Source organism: Mycetomoellerius zeteki, unplaced genomic scaffold (genome assembly GCF_001594055.1).
Source record: "Mycetomoellerius zeteki isolate Tzet28-1 unplaced genomic scaffold, Tzet1.0 scaffold31, whole genome shotgun sequence".
NCBI lineage: Eukaryota > Metazoa > Arthropoda > Insecta > Hymenoptera > Formicidae > Mycetomoellerius > Mycetomoellerius zeteki.
Window position 1 is genome coordinate 1815203 of NW_017257294.1, and position 15676 is coordinate 1830878.

Sequence of the window (15676 nt, forward strand, 5' to 3'; positions counted from 1 at the left end):
TTATTTCTTCAAGCTTAAATCTCGAGTTTTCATAACAGAAGCCAAAAGCTTGGCATTTTGCCGACAAGTTCTTTAAATGTCTTAAGACAAAGACTTGTATTTAATCTGATGCTTAATTTCTGCGAGAATAATATTATTTCTATTCTCTTATTGTTAGTCATTATATCTAAATATTTATTGATATATAACGCATGTAATTAATATACTTTTTTATACCGATATAGGTACACATGATATTTGCTTATATTTGAGAAATTTATTTATAATTTCCGTTTATAAATATTTGTCGGCAATTCACGACTGTGTATTGAATCCGAAAATAAAAGAGTATATCAAATTAATTTCATATTTTTTATAAATGAAAAATATGAATTGTTAGCTGAAACACGAAACATGTTGAAACTTTTGAGCATATCTTGCAATTCTTTATTAATACAAATGCAATTGTGTAAGCATGTGATAGAAGTAAATTTTTCATGCATAAATATATATATAAGAACATGCCGATTTTGTAAAATATTGTATATGGGGAAATATGTCATTTATTTTCATCATATATAACCGAGAAATACTTTTAATATTCTCTTACATTATTATGTCACATATACATAGAATACGGGCCGCCGTTATTACTGACCGGAATTGTCATATCACTGTAGATTAAATTTGATATTTTTTTATGTCCGCTGCGTATATCATTGATCTTACCTTTCCCTAGCATTATTTGCTTGCCGCCTCTCTTTCTCCCTTTGTGCCTTCATGTCGGGATCATCATCCTCGTCCTCAGCGCTCGAACAACAGTTGCGCAATAACAATACGCGATTAATCATCTGGCTTACGTCACAACTTACTCTAGCCTATATCGCTTAAATTACCTAACGGCAATCGAATTACTAACGTAAGCGACACGCGCGCGATATAGTCGCAAGTTGCAAGAAAATGGCTTTTGACTTGCTGAAGTCTAATCACCTAATTGTTGTTCGAGCGAATTTCGTACATTTCTTATTGCAATAGACAAGCAATATAATAATGAACACACGCAGATGGTTTCATAATTTTGAAATCATCATTTGAGTGGATAATAAGTAGGTTACGAATTTAAAGGCCCGTATTCTTTGCACAGAACAAACAATCGATGGCGAATAATCACGTCAAGGGACAGTGATCTTTCGAATCGAAAAATGTAGATCTTCTATTTTGATGCTGACCTAGAAAATTAGAGAATGCAGATGACATCTATATAATTGTTTATAATTTCTTTTTCAGAACAACATAATTTGGAAGGATTTAAAAATAATCACAAAATAAAATAAGAAAATGAAACACTGTGGATTTAAAAAAAAAAGATAATTAACATCGAAATACTTGATTATGTATAATTGAAAGATCGATATCGATCGACTTTTATTTTGAGAATAATATGACAATCCCTCATAAAAATTTATGTGACACGTATATGGCCAACACAGTGAGATTTATTAGTTTACAAATAATACGACATGTTCTTTCATTTGTACAAAGGTAGTAAAAAATGCGCTTGTAAGGATAAAAAGAGAAAAGTTTATACAACTGAGTAATTTGATGCAACGTTCAGTGATGCAGAATAAGTGCGGAATGTTCTAAACAAAGTGGCATGCCTAGGGACCGAATCGCAGCTGAATTAAAATGAGACTGATTTGCAGGTACGCACGAGAGAGCTGTTAACATTCCATCTTGTCTCATCTCTTTCTGTCCTCTTAACCAGAAACATTTTAATTATCACGCCTGAATACGGGCCTTATACAGTGCAACGAATGTAAAGGATTACTCATGTTATAACAAAGTCGTAAACATGCCGCGCGTTTTCCTCTGATCGTTCATGAATTAATCGTTTCACGATTTATTGCTCGTCACAAATAGCACCTCGTTTTAGGCATGCATACGGTGCATAGGCTAGGTGGCCAGGAACTTTCTCCGGGAAAATGTACAGAGATTTTTTTTTACGTACACTTGGCGATGGGAATATACATACGCATATCATCCGCATCGTAAGCGACGTATATATATTATCGGGATTGTGGGAGCGGAGAACAAGACGGAAGGAATTGTTTGTATCAAGATGCAACGAAGTGCGTACTGCGTGTGTTCACTAACCTTTCACGCACGTTGTTGGCCTGGCGACGTTCTTTCTCGCGCACCGCTTTGGTGCCAGGATCGTCGCAGTCTTCATCGGCGCTCGAACAACGGTTGTTCAAAGACACAGCAAGTTAGTTTAAAAATAAATTTTCAAAGATCGGAGAGCTCATCTCCAATTAATTATTAATTTGTTTAATTTTCAAGTAAACTCTCAAATTAATGCAGCGAATATTTTGTTTATTTTTTTTCAATATCCATGAGATTTGGAGCGAAATGACGTTAATACGCGTATATCGATTGCAACTTTCCTTATTTTTATCATAGCTTTTATCTTTTTTGTCGCTCGACATTGTCTAATCCATCGAGGGATTTATTTAAAAATTTATCTCGAAAAATCTTCAGATACTTACTATCTACGCGATCTCTTCGTTCCTTTTCCTTGCGACGTCGAGTTAACTGTAGCAGCTCCGATTACACCGGCTGCGAGTTCACTGCTTGATGGTTTTGTTTCGCCGCCGCTACTGTCGGGCGGATCTTTCCTCTTTTCTAAGGGGATGTATTCTGCTTATTATTAATACTGTTGCGTAAAATTTCCACGACAATTGCATTGTTACATTATACAATTTGCAAGACAGAAGAAATCAGGTAAAATTTATGTCAGTGTATGTTTTTCTTTTCTTCATAATTCTAAAGGTAACTATCAAAACGTATCTCTTTAAGGAGTTTCAAAAGCAGACTATGACAGCAGCCTCATTCGAGCATTGTCGCCAGGTTATCTGATGCAACAGCGGAAAAATGGCACGGACTTACCCGGAAATGGAGAAAGAATAAACGCGACTGACCTTCGCCGAAGACGGCGATCACGATCTTCGATTATCCCGGAGCTTTAGGCAAGGAGGCTTAGTCACGAAACCGTGAAAAGCGTCCAATTAGGAGCAGGAAGCGCGCTTTATTGGATTTCGCTCAACTCTGATTCAGCAGACCTTAAATGTTTTCTCTCTCTTTCGCCTAATGATTCGCGAGAGTATTACGAATAGTATTATGCCGCGAATGTATCTCTTTAAAAGTCTTCGCGGACAATCACAGTGGATAAATCAGACGGTTGTGTGCGAAAGTGCGATCACTTTTATATCGTGCTCGGTGACGCACTTGCAACTACAAATGAAATATTTATGGTGCAGCTATCTGCGCAATTGAATGTATTTATTTCCTTAAAGGATTTGAGCTCTTTAGTTCTCAATACACTATTTTTCACGGAAGTTATCGCAGAGGTTTCGTGAATTTCCATCTACATATTTCTACAGTACAAAGCGCGTAAATAGTTTCTAAACTCGCAAGAGTGTTCTGCATTCCTTCGACAAACTAACATAGGTAGGATCTCCTAATCCGTAGTAAAAGGATACTAAATGTTCTCCATCGGCATAATGACTCCAAGAGTGCGGGAGGCCGAAAGGGACGGACGCAACGAGGCGGAAAGAGAAACGAAGAGCGAGATAACCGAATGTACTCACGGGAATAATGCAGGCACGACCACCGGACAGCAAAGACTTCGCGTGATTTATCTAATATTTCCTTATTCGGCCGCGAGTCCGTTGTGTGGAACACCTGGGAGCTCCTTCCCTTTTCCCTCTCCTTCGCGGGAATTCATGGGAAAAGTGACTGCTCAATGATGCGACGATGCAAGAATAGAACAGCTTGATAAAAGTAATGCGTAATCACGATTCTTATTTTTCTTATGAAAAAATCATCGAATGTGTTTAACGCAAGAATAAACCGAAGAAAGACTACTATCAAGACTTTGTTATAGGGATTGCCGCCGTAATTGTGATCTGGTTTCTCCTATGTTGCAAATTATATTGCGGTACATCCCGTATATCACTTCGGGTTCAACTTACTGGCATTCGTCACAGGTAACCTTTCGATCTTGATCGAACCATCTGTGTCGGGCGTGGGTGTAAGACCGGGATAGGAACCCTGAGGTTGCGTCACCGTTACCGCAGGATGTGGACTCGTCTGAAACAGTTATAATATTATATCGCGAAATAAATAAAAGGACAGGAGCAATCCAGCAATCCGTAATTGCCCTGGTACTTTTTATTTGCTGCTTGACAAAGTTCCTTACCAAATGTTCTAACTGCGGTGGTGAGGTATGCGAGTATATCCCGCCGTGTGGACCAACTGGTCCAAGATGAAGGGCTACTTGACTTTCGGCGTGATTCCTCAATACGTTTATGGCATCGTCTAACCGCTCCTCCATTCGTGCCCCCTGTACCAACAGAATACCAAAAATGCGACTCGATTACGCGCCGATAGCTCAAAATTGTCTACTGCTTCATTATTATTCGAGGACTTCTATAGGAAGACGTATCGCTGACGTTTTTTATTTTCTTTAGATTCTTATAGTTTGTTCCAGAAAAGTTTCAAAGAGAGAAATTCAATATTGAATTTTTCCATTTCGCTTCACGATAGATAGTTCGGCTAATCGAAAAAGCATCTTGGAAGGAAAGTAGAATTGCAAAAGTATATTATGTAAAAAAGAGTCTGACCGATTAGATTAATTAAAGGATTTAATGCCGACTGATTATCGAAAGTTTTGTTAATGGAAAAGTACAAGCTATGATTATACATTGTGTACAATGTGAAAATCTTATCACAATATATAATCAAAATTAATTGAAAGCGTAATTAGCAAGTGCAATGGACATTTCGTGGCATTTGTCGTGGTGTAAACATGCGTAAAGAATGTGGAAAAAAAAGGAGAAAATGAGAAGGTTGGTAAAAAAACTGAAATTCGGCGGTCCTCACCTCGGCGTGGTCGCGAAGGAAGCCGATGGCATCGTCTAGCCTCTGCTGTTCAGGCGCCGGCTTCACACACAACACCAACGCAACAACAAAACCAAAAAAAAAAAGAGAAACAACCAAGTCAACACAACGTTCACAACAAACAGGGCGGAATGAATAAAAGTGTGTCGCCAAATGAACGGGAGGAACGATAAACTTAATTTGTACGCAAATAGGGGCGAAGGGAGGATATAAATAAAAATAGTCGCTCATAAAGGAAGCACACAAACGGTGATTTCTCGGTGCAAACGCGATCATGCACTTTGTGCAACTTCAGTGATTGCTGCGTGATTATGTGCGAATAGCGACTGTAACCTCTTTTAATGAAAAATAAACCTTTATGACACAAACAACAGCAAATCCTTTCTTTATATTTCCGCTTGTATACCGCTCCTCCGTTGCTCGTAACAATCCTCCCCCCTCCCAAAAAATACAAAAATTGCGCGAGTGATAATTGATAATATCGTCGATATATAGTGTAGATATAGCGAAATATCATTGGAAAAACATAACTCTTCCAGCGCTTGTAAAAGTGAAAAATTGTCCCGTGCATGTTTCTGAAGCGGCCAAAATTATACACGCGTTTAAGAAACCTTTCAACGATGTTTGATCTATTACAGAGATTTCCATATATCATAAAATAATAAATTCCTAAAGTAATTTGAAAATGGACAACGTTGAAAAGGTCCTGCAGCTTGTGCCGGGTCAATCATAATTAGTAATCATAGAAATACGAGATACATACCATGTGAATACCACGATTGGGATCCGCCGTAAAATGCGGAGATACTGGCGCGGCTCCAGGTGCCCAACCTGGTGCCGAACCGGTTAAAGGTGGTGGCGAACTGACGGGCGTAGATGGATTACTGCTATAACTGGATACTGATTGGTCCGTGGGATAAATCTGTGAAAAATGTGATAACGACGCAATCGTAACATATTATTACGAAGTACGATCGTCTGAATCATTCGCGAAGTGACGACGTCGCGTCGTAAAGTAAGATGTGTCTGAATGTTGCGACAAATGTTACATAGATTACTTAGATCGTTCAAGTATTGTCTCGGTTAATAGATAATATCCATTATCTTATAACGTTTTATCTCTATTAATTATCTTTTACTTTATTAGCATAAAAAAAAAATGACTTGACGACGGACACATACTCGAGTGCTCACGACGGATGCGAGGGTCTTGCCGAGGGTGTCGTCCGTGGTGGATTGCTGGTTCGTCGTGGGCGCAGTGTTGGGCGCGGAAGGCGCGGTCGTCGGTGCACCAGGACTATGGCTATATTGCAACGATGCCGGCGACGGCGCCCCTGTGCCGCTGTTCGCCGCGACCGCGGCATTACCCCGGAATGTCGACATTGGCGGCAGGGAAGCCGCACTGGTCACCGCCGAGCCCAGGATCGGCGCTGCAGATTCACCATTCGGCGACATCGCTGAGTATGCCTGAAACCGCCAAGCGCAAATGGTTTGACGCTCGGTTCTTGTGGTAACCATCTCGGAGGCGAAGTCGTGGGAATACGCGATCTTCAACGTTAATTATCGAACTTGCGTCCAGTATATCGGAATCTCAGAATTTGTCCTCGGAGGTTCTCTGTTGTAGAAGGAATTCTATAGGTTCGCAGAAACGTCGTCTGATTTGTGAAACAGGAAGATAATCAAGTCATTTGCTCTATTTGACGTTAGTCTACGCATCTCAATCTTTATCTTCGTGGATTTCGTCGTAGGAGGACTTCAGGGTGTCAGGGATTCTGCAGGATTTCAGAAGGGATGTCTTCTTTGAGTGCGTTCGTGCGTGCGCGAAACGTTGGATTGATTTATCCTGTGTAGTTACAAACGGTAAAGGTCTCCATTACAAGAATTCCAAGTGATTTCCAGGAGTCGCGTGGCTCTCGCGATTTGTACGATTGCTTCAAGCGCGTCTTTCTGGTTATAATAGATCACCTCGACCAGCTTTGATATTGGATACGCCGAGCGTGGGATAGCGCTCTCTCGCACCTACTGAAATCGCTCGTAAAAGTCTAATTTTAAGCCACCGCCGACGGTCTATGGAGCATAGTGTATTTATCAACAAATTAGAGTACCCGGGAGACGCCTACAGAGACGTACGTGCCGCACGTAAAACGTCGCCTTTAATCAACGCTTTTATGAAGAAACATAGCGATGGATATCGCGGCGAGACCGAGAGATTTCGGCGGATGTTGACGGATATACTACTAGAAAAACCTAGAGACATCCAGCGAGATCTCTTTTTCGATGGATCCGCGGACGGCGTTCTCAGAAGACGGGTTCATTAAACTGGAAGATCGTAAATGTTTAATCTTTGGTAACCGAAAGAAATCTTACTTCATGACGCTTGACTCCATCCTTCTTAGACGCGTTCGCCTTAAATCGTACAACAGCTTTACGATGTTTCTTGTCGTATCACGTAGGCCAAAATGCCTCACTGTAGCTACGCGAACGACAATAAAATGGTTTGTTTTACGTTAAAAATTGGACTTTATGATCCGAGAGCGCCGGAAGTTTATTCCAATCTATTGTATATATACATATGTATATAAAAAAATATTGTTTTAATAAAAAAAAAACTAACGTTGGCGATCTCGTCATTTATTAGCTATCGGCGATTACCGATCGAAGGCATCACGACCACGACGTCATACGCCGGTAGCAGAAGCCTACTCTCGTTGTCTCAAAGAGAGAGAGGCTGCCGAGAGACGGGTACGAGGTGCCACGAAGAGGAGGATTTCGTGGTAACCATGAACGGCGTAAATCAAACGAAGGCTGCACTTGACTAGAAACACGGAGTAGCGGGAGGGTCGGGACTATATATAGACGCCAGTGAGTCATTTGACGTTACTCCGGGTACGTGGAGCACTGTCAACAGTGTCTCTCAACCATAGCGAGACGATGAAGAGAGAACGCGTCTTTCCTCGAGCGCACGCGACAATCAACCGGGTGGTCCGAAATAAGACAGCGAGAAGAGACCACCAGCTGGCCCGTTGGATCACGAAGGTTGATGAGGAGGATTAGAGCCGACGCCGGTTGGTCGAAGAGTAATGGCCGACCAAGAAGCGACGTGCGGCTCGTCCTCGAGACGACCCCCGGTAGCTTCGCGTGAATTCATGAATCGCCGAGACTGTCGGCGAGGTTTAGCATTTAGAAATTTATCACGTTCCGTGGAAAGCCATTAAACGCGATACGATAAATCTCTGAAAAGTTCGTATATTTGTATTAGATGTTCTCTCGATCGAGAATCGTCGAGAACGTCGAGAATTCCGCATTTCTCGGAATTTCGTCCGAGAAGAGTGCATTTCGAGCAGTCATCCGTTCGCTTCGACGTACAACGACGTCGACGGGATAAAAGTTCGCGAATTAACAGAATTCCCGGCCGAGCTGAATTCAGCGACCGCAACTGATCGCGATATGCGAGAGCTCGTGGTGAAATTACGGCGTTCGAGTTCTCCGGTTCGAAGAATCGATCTTTCGTCGTCGAATTCAATTTTTATACGTCGATTACGCAATCGAGGTTTCGTCGGACCTCGTCGATTTTCGGGACAGAAAGAGAGAGAAAAAGAGGGGGGGGGGGGGGGGGGGGAGAGAGAGAGCGTCACCAAAGCTGCTCGGTAGGCACATCGATCTTCCGTAGCACCGAGATTAGGTCGTCCGCTTAGGTTTTAATCTGTCGACTTCCTCTGTCGTCGAACTCACTGTCGTGTTCGACGACAGAGAGTATGGAAGAAGGAATATCCCCGTGTCTATTACGAAGTTCCAGAGACGTCGTTTTCGTGACGGCGCGGCGGCTCCGTAGGAACTAGCAGCCGAGTCACGCGTGATTGATCGTTTCTTCGGATTCGGCCGCGGCAAGGGGATAGTCGGGATAGAAACGAGAGAATGGAAGAGGTAGGAGAAATCACTTACCATAGGGTCGTGGGGTAGGTGCATGGGATAGGCTGGCTGCGCCAGGTGAGAGGGTGCATATCCACTGTATGGGGGTTGGACACCACCGCCGCTACCCGTCCATGGGTCACCGGGACCGGTTCCTGTAGTATTACCATCTGCAACAAGAGAGAGGCGCGGTTTCGATCAATCATGTGTCATCCGATTATTATTCGAATATTCGAGATCTAAATAATCAATTCAGAGCAACCGCGTATGAAAAAGGGAAATTTCAGAATATCTCGATAATACAGACGCATTAATACAGATTATGGAGTAATAAGAATTTTGCGCGACGTAGGTATTATTAGATACCTTCGGAACGTGCTTCCTTTTCATCATCGTCACTACTCGTCGTGTTCGTAAAAATTCTTTCTCATACGATGTAATTGAAGTATCGCAATGTAGAATAGAATCTCGTCGACTACCCCGAGCACTTTCTACGTCATTGGAGCGGGAAATAATAAATAATAGAGCACGTGGCGTTCAGCGAGCGGAGAATGTCGCGCACGTGCCCGGATAATGGGCGTCCAAATCGAGTTAAAATGCATCCTCGCGGCGTTTAATTGAATTTTCCACTCGTCAGGGACGCCTTGCACTTCATAATGTTTATACAATTTTGGTCGATTAACACAACGGCGATGTTCCACTGCGAACTAGCGTCGCGCCAAACTTCCTAATCAAGCGGCGATGTCATTCCTTCCGCAGTAATTATTTCGAGAACGAGTCCGCGGTATGATACAACTTCCCTGGACTTTCGCCAAGTCGAAATTTCGCGCTTTCCAACATCTCACTCGGTTCCCGGGTCGTTGCGGTGGAGCCGCACACACACCCGGTATAAGGGCCGATAGACGCGGTACCCGGCGCGGACCATTATTTCAGTTGAAAACAACAGCAATAAGCTTCGGGAACGTATTTCTTGATACTTTTGCTTGATATAATTCCCGTACCGGGCGCTCCTCGACGAGAAAACGGAAACTAAGCCAAACTACTCGGGCGTTCCTACCAACTACCGGTGTTCGATGTCTGATAAAACTTTTTCGCCCCCTCGTCGTGGCCTCCCATTTATAAGCCATTCCGGTCAGCTACCGGGTGCCACGAGCGCCGACACGTATTTCGAAAGCGTACTTAAACTGCTACTTTTCTCATCTGATCCATAATAACGAGCCCTGCGGTGAAAACTTCGTCGATTTCATAGATCTATCATCGTGTAAAGATCATCTAAAATATTTGCATATTTAAGCATGCAAAATTCTTCTACGGATCATTTGTTCCATTAACGTGGCTTTTTTATGACTACCTGTGTTCTGCATTCTTCTACACGATATTTAGGATTTAATCAAATAAATCCTTTGTTATTTTTACTTAAAATGTTAATCCTTTATCGGCAATATTGGATTTTAAAGGCACAGTCGACTTTTAATTGTAAATTCTGATAGATAAATCTGTAAAAAAATAAGTAAAATACAATTCAACTTATGTAATAGTAAAAGTTTATTGTTAAAAAGCTTCCCAAGTATATAATTTTTTTTTAGATCTTTATACAGAACAATATAAAAATCTATATTGAAGTTTAAAGATTCAAACGGACGAAGGGTGAAAATTTCATATTGTCGACCGGAGGGTTAAGTTTTGTATACAATTTCCAACGATTTCCTGCACGAGTCTGAAGAGCTGCGACGAATATCTCCGAAGCATAGAGCGTGACGGTGTACATCGCACCTGTCTTAATGACGATAATTTTTCAAAGATCCGTTATAATCTAAAATAAACCGTAAAACGATTACAGTTTTATAAAAATCAGCAGCAGCTAATGGAGCAATTCGCACGACATATAATTGTTTCAACAATGCGAACAATCCCGCGCGTAAATCAATTTTAAAGCAACAAATCGGTATTACGGATAATATGGCGTAAGAGAGTAAGCACATCAAAGAAAAGCGACTTTTGCGAGCGACGAAAAATTACTAAAATAGCGACACTAAGACGCCAGCGCTTCGATAAACGTTCATTGCAACAACAAAGTAACATTCGCAGTGGCCGGTAGCGAAGCAAGCGGCGGAGAATTGCTTTTATTGGCAATATCTCGTCGACGAAGTTTTCCGTGGAATTTTTTTTCGACGGCGGTGTGTCGGATATATCCGCGAAATCCAGCGACGAACTTCGATGCCCCGCCGCGCCGCTTGAACAAATAACGAGATTGTTATTGTTTTTACGCGCGACAGGCAGAGCGGCAAATTTTACGAGCGAACGTTAAACAGTTGAATATTAGTGCGCTCGTAAAATTCCTTTTATCGTCCATTCGGATCGTTATGCGATTTCCAAATGATATATATATGTATACGTACGCGACGTACACACACCCGCGCCTATACCGATGACTGCTGATTCGCAGATAACCATCGATCTATCGAACCCACCAGGAGGTTCGCACTATCTCGTTTAATTACATCCATGTCCGCTGATATCGATTATTAACAGATATAAGTCAGTAATCTATTATATAACTACTTTCGTGAAATTAGTAACGATAACGAGTCTGTTACCACGCGCTCTAATTTCGTTCTTAATCTACGTGATGTCTGTTTGCCCGGAGAGATCTCAAGAATGCAATGACTCATTCAATAAAATTCCATTTTATTCTTATCGCAGTTAGTAAAACTGAAGTATAGGACGTACCTTTAAAAAAAAGTGATAAAACTAAAAAAAATCAAGTTTTTTAGAAGAGGGGAAAAAGCTCCTTTTTAACTTCACAGAAAATTATTCATTAATTAAATTTTTGCCAATATTAGTATTGGCAAAAAATATGCTCTTAAAACTATAATCATATTATGTCACTTTTGTTTTACAATCCTTAAAAAACTACTGTTCCTGAATTGTGACGATTTTTATATCCTATCAAAATTATAATAAAATTGTAACAAATCCAGTATTATTAATAATTAATCAAGAATTACATGACACAAATACCACAGTTTACATTTAAATTGTAAAATCTTATTCTTAAGAATAACTTAAGTATATTTTGGCAGAATGGAATGTGCAGTTAAGTTAGTCTCTTCTACTTTTGATGATTAACAGAATAATTTTTAACCTAACTTATTCATGATAAAAATAAAAAAATCACATTTTTTAGTTGTATCACTTTTGAAATAAAGAAACGAGGTATATCTTGATTTTTCTTATTTTTACTAATAACTCTCATTTTTTGTTTACTCACCGATGTAATAGGAATCCGCGTAAAGGGCACCCTTCGGCGACGTGTATCTCGGCGAGTCCTGTCCGAATTCATCCGAGCCATACTGCAACAGAAAAAGCAAATATTTATAATTAAGAATTCATTATTAAACGCACAAGGCTTAAAAAAACGGGGAAATCCTACGATTCGTTCGAACGAATGACTCGCGAATCAACATGCAGCGACAAACGGAAATGCCGCGCATATAATTTTCTCGTCGCGCTGTTTTACGAGCCGCGAAACTTTTCATCGATTTTGTCGGCGTTTCAGCATTTCTGGTGTAATGCGAAAAATTACGCTGTAATTGCGACGACACGCGGACTCCACCATCGGCTATCAGGCGGACACCAGCACGATGTTGCATCTCCGTTTCTTGCGACATCTTTGTGCATTGTATTGTAGCGCATCTCTTCATCGATCTTACGATAGACCCGGTCGACTATTACGACACCAAGCAACGTCGTAGCTGGTAGTGAGAATAGTCATTAATTCAGCGACGTAGACGCGAAAGAGGAACATGCGCACGCTTCTAGAGAGAGAAAATTGGTATGATGGAGTCATTAAATGGTTACACATATACGTATACATATACACGGTTATCCTTGCGCAACGGAGACATCAATAAAAATCTAAGATTAGGTCGTCCTCCTCGATCTAATTAACACCATCAATCTTCACAGGGACGAGTAGAAGATCTGATTTAACGACATTCGCCGCGTTGCGCTGTGATAATTTTATTCTTCATAAAAAAAATCGTTAAACTGAGTCTTTATGTGTTAAAAATGCCAGTGATGATAAACGCGTTGTCTCATATCGGCAACACTTAGATTTACTCGGTAGATATACAGTGCTCCAATTTTTAGAACGTGATGAAGGTCAGAAAGTACGGTGTTTATAAAATAATTATTAGAAGCTCGTTGAGTTTGGGAGCTCGTTAATGTAGAAATATGTCGAATGTAAGGCTGATGATACTGCGGAAATAGTTTCATGATAAAAACATTGTAATCCAAGTGATTAGTTTTCCGTAAAAATAACACACTACACTGCATACAAGTATAGATTTTCACATTTAAACATGTAGTATAGTATCATTTTTACACGGAATACTAAATAATGTATTGTACATATAACGAAGTCACTTTTTACACACTTGGATTTGCAGTGAAGTTTTCGATTGTCTAATCCGATATTGCACTCCAATCATTTAAATGAAGGATAAAGCGCGCTATCGAGCAAACGGTGTTACCCAATATAACTTGATTACTCATCCATTATGGACGTCTCTCCGAGAGACTACATAGATCGGGAAATGTTCTCCTCTCCGAGAAGAGCCGCGGACCGAAGACGGATTATGCGAACTGCGAGTTACATACAGAACACATTCGTGCTCTCAGTTCCAAGTTATAGATTTATGGTTGGCGCTCTTTTCCTTTCCATGTCCCTTTCCTTAAACCAAGATAAATACGAGAGCTTCGGGATGGAAAAAAAAACAATGTGTAAGTGGATGATGCACAGAGAGTGCACGCGACAGAAACGGAGATCTATCGATCGTTCTGATTATACCAAAGATACGGGTACAATCGAGAGACTTTTGCGTAGTCCGCATTTTTGGTAAATTTACCATTTTATAGCTGCCGTAGTCTGTGTGACAGACAAACATGTTGGCGGCCGGGGGTGTGTGAACGTTGATTCGAACGATACACCGACTCCTAGCACACGGGTCACGTCATACAGAACGGCACATCACCACCACAAAGGCATATGTAGATTCGGCGACGAGCGGAGGAGTTGCCGCGCGAACGAGAGGAAGACGAAGCGGAAGAGGAGCTGGCCAAGTAAAGAGGAACGAGAGGGAGGCAGCAATCGCGCGCTATAACAACCCCTCGTCCCAATTTCTCTTCTCTCTCTCTCTCTCTCTCTCTCTCTCTCTCTCTCTCTCTCTCTCTCGTGATATATGTTAAAATATTCCACGGTACTGCTGCCTTATCCGCTTGCACCGCGCCGAAAACTTTCGCGCACGATGCCGGTCTTCTTTCACCCTCCCGTTCCGTTCTCTTTCTCCCTCTCGTCCCGCTTTTCCAACACGTCGAAAAGTGCCGCGCGTTCCGCTTCGCGCGGGATGAAGGCGGCGGTAGAATAAACTTCGGCTGCTAACGCGAGGACTATGGGGCGCCAGGCCGAAATTTAACGCCTTCTCTGGGCCATGAAAGAATCGTACAACTTTGCCGACGTCAGAACTTCGCAACTACGCTTACGCGCGGAGTGCAGCGCGGAGACTCACGATAGATCGATAGTCGTGAAACCACGTGCGAATTCAGACTATGGCAACGACGAGACTCGATTCGATTTGACTCAACTCAACTTCAACTCGACTTGACGTGAAACAATACCGAGCGACGCGGCCGACTACGCGCGACTGTCGGCCGCGGTATCGCGCGTTCACCAACGTCGATCGAGAGCGCGTGGTTGAGGTGGGAGCGACGCGCGACCCAATCGTCGTGGCGCTCATATGGAACCAACGGTTACGTGAAAGAAACGACGCGGAGGGATCCTCTCCTCGAAGTGATATCTCCGAGTCGTGCTGCCGCATGGACGATAAGCCCGCTGTAGAGATCCTCAAGAAAGAGATTGAACATCGTTTAGATAATTCCTGATTGGTCCACCACATATTTTTCAAGGATCTGCTTAAGATAGAATAAGATAAATGCATGATAAAATGAGATGCGCCGATATCTCTTTCTATCTTATGCATAATCTGTCTTATTCAATCTGAAATAGATCCTGAAAAATATGGCGAATCAAATGTATGGTGTCCAATCTCTTAAGCGATGTCTACAATAAAATCTTAAGGCGTAAAACTTCAATTTTAAGCCATAAGAAATTGACCAATCATAGTTGATTGTCCTCTTCGGCTGTAATTGGTCAATTTCTTACTTAAAGGTTAAATTTAAATTTTACATCTTAAAATCTCATTGTAGACGCCACTTGAGGATCTCTAGCCCTCTGGTTTGAGTCGCAAGCGACTCTTGAACGCGCGTTTTACGAGAAGAGTGCGTTTCCATTCATTGTGGAGCAACTGGGAATTGATTGACTCGACGAGGCACAAACGATTGATGGTCAATCTATTGTGGATTTTCTTACAATAAGTTATTACCTATGCCTTAAGTCTTAAGTTGTAAAAAATTGACCAATCACAATCGAATGTGAAAAGAATAATCGACTATGATAGGTCAATTTCTTACAACTTAGGATTTAAAACTTAGGTAATGGTTTATTGTAGAAAGCTCCATAACGTTCGCGGATTCCGATCGCAACGCGGATGGAAAACATGTATTCGCTCCGTCTGTTATTCTTCTTCTTTGTATTGATATGATACAACATGGAACAGAAATGAAGAAAGAAAAACGAACGCTATTGCTGACATACGCGTGACAAATGAAATCGTTTTTGAGAGCGTGCAACGCTGGCACTGAAGTATATCTGGGAGAGATAGAGGAATAATCACAGTCCGATAAAAGTATCGAGCTTTATCGGTGAAAC

General features: G+C 41.6%; 1 protein-coding gene across 14 annotated transcripts in view; it reads right to left on the bottom strand.

Annotated features, from left to right (window-relative positions):
* The window catches only part of da (transcription factor daughterless), a 78269-nt gene that overhangs the window by 1123 nt on the left and 61470 nt on the right, over nucleotides 1–15676 (bottom strand). For 2 of the 14 annotated variants that reach the window (XM_018451320.1, XM_018451311.1), the window contains exons 2-10: nucleotides 12119–12200; nucleotides 8881–9017; nucleotides 6121–6405; nucleotides 5702–5860; nucleotides 4921–4980; nucleotides 4238–4390; nucleotides 4011–4128; nucleotides 2526–2676; nucleotides 2134–2223 (exon numbers count right to left, since the gene is read on the bottom strand). In XM_018451320.1, coding sequence (XP_018306822.1) covers nucleotides 2134–2223; nucleotides 2526–2676; nucleotides 4011–4128; nucleotides 4238–4390; nucleotides 4921–4980; nucleotides 5702–5860; nucleotides 6121–6405; nucleotides 8881–9017; nucleotides 12119–12200 — 1235 coding nt within the window. Of the gene's footprint in view, nucleotides 1–708; nucleotides 799–2133; nucleotides 2224–2525; nucleotides 2677–4010; nucleotides 4129–4237; nucleotides 4391–4920; nucleotides 4981–5701; nucleotides 5861–6120; nucleotides 6406–8880; nucleotides 9018–12118; nucleotides 12201–13757; nucleotides 14011–15676 lie in introns of those variants that run through there. The other 12 variants (XM_018451322.1, XM_018451319.1, XM_018451323.1 and 9 more) reach the window with 11 other exon arrangements.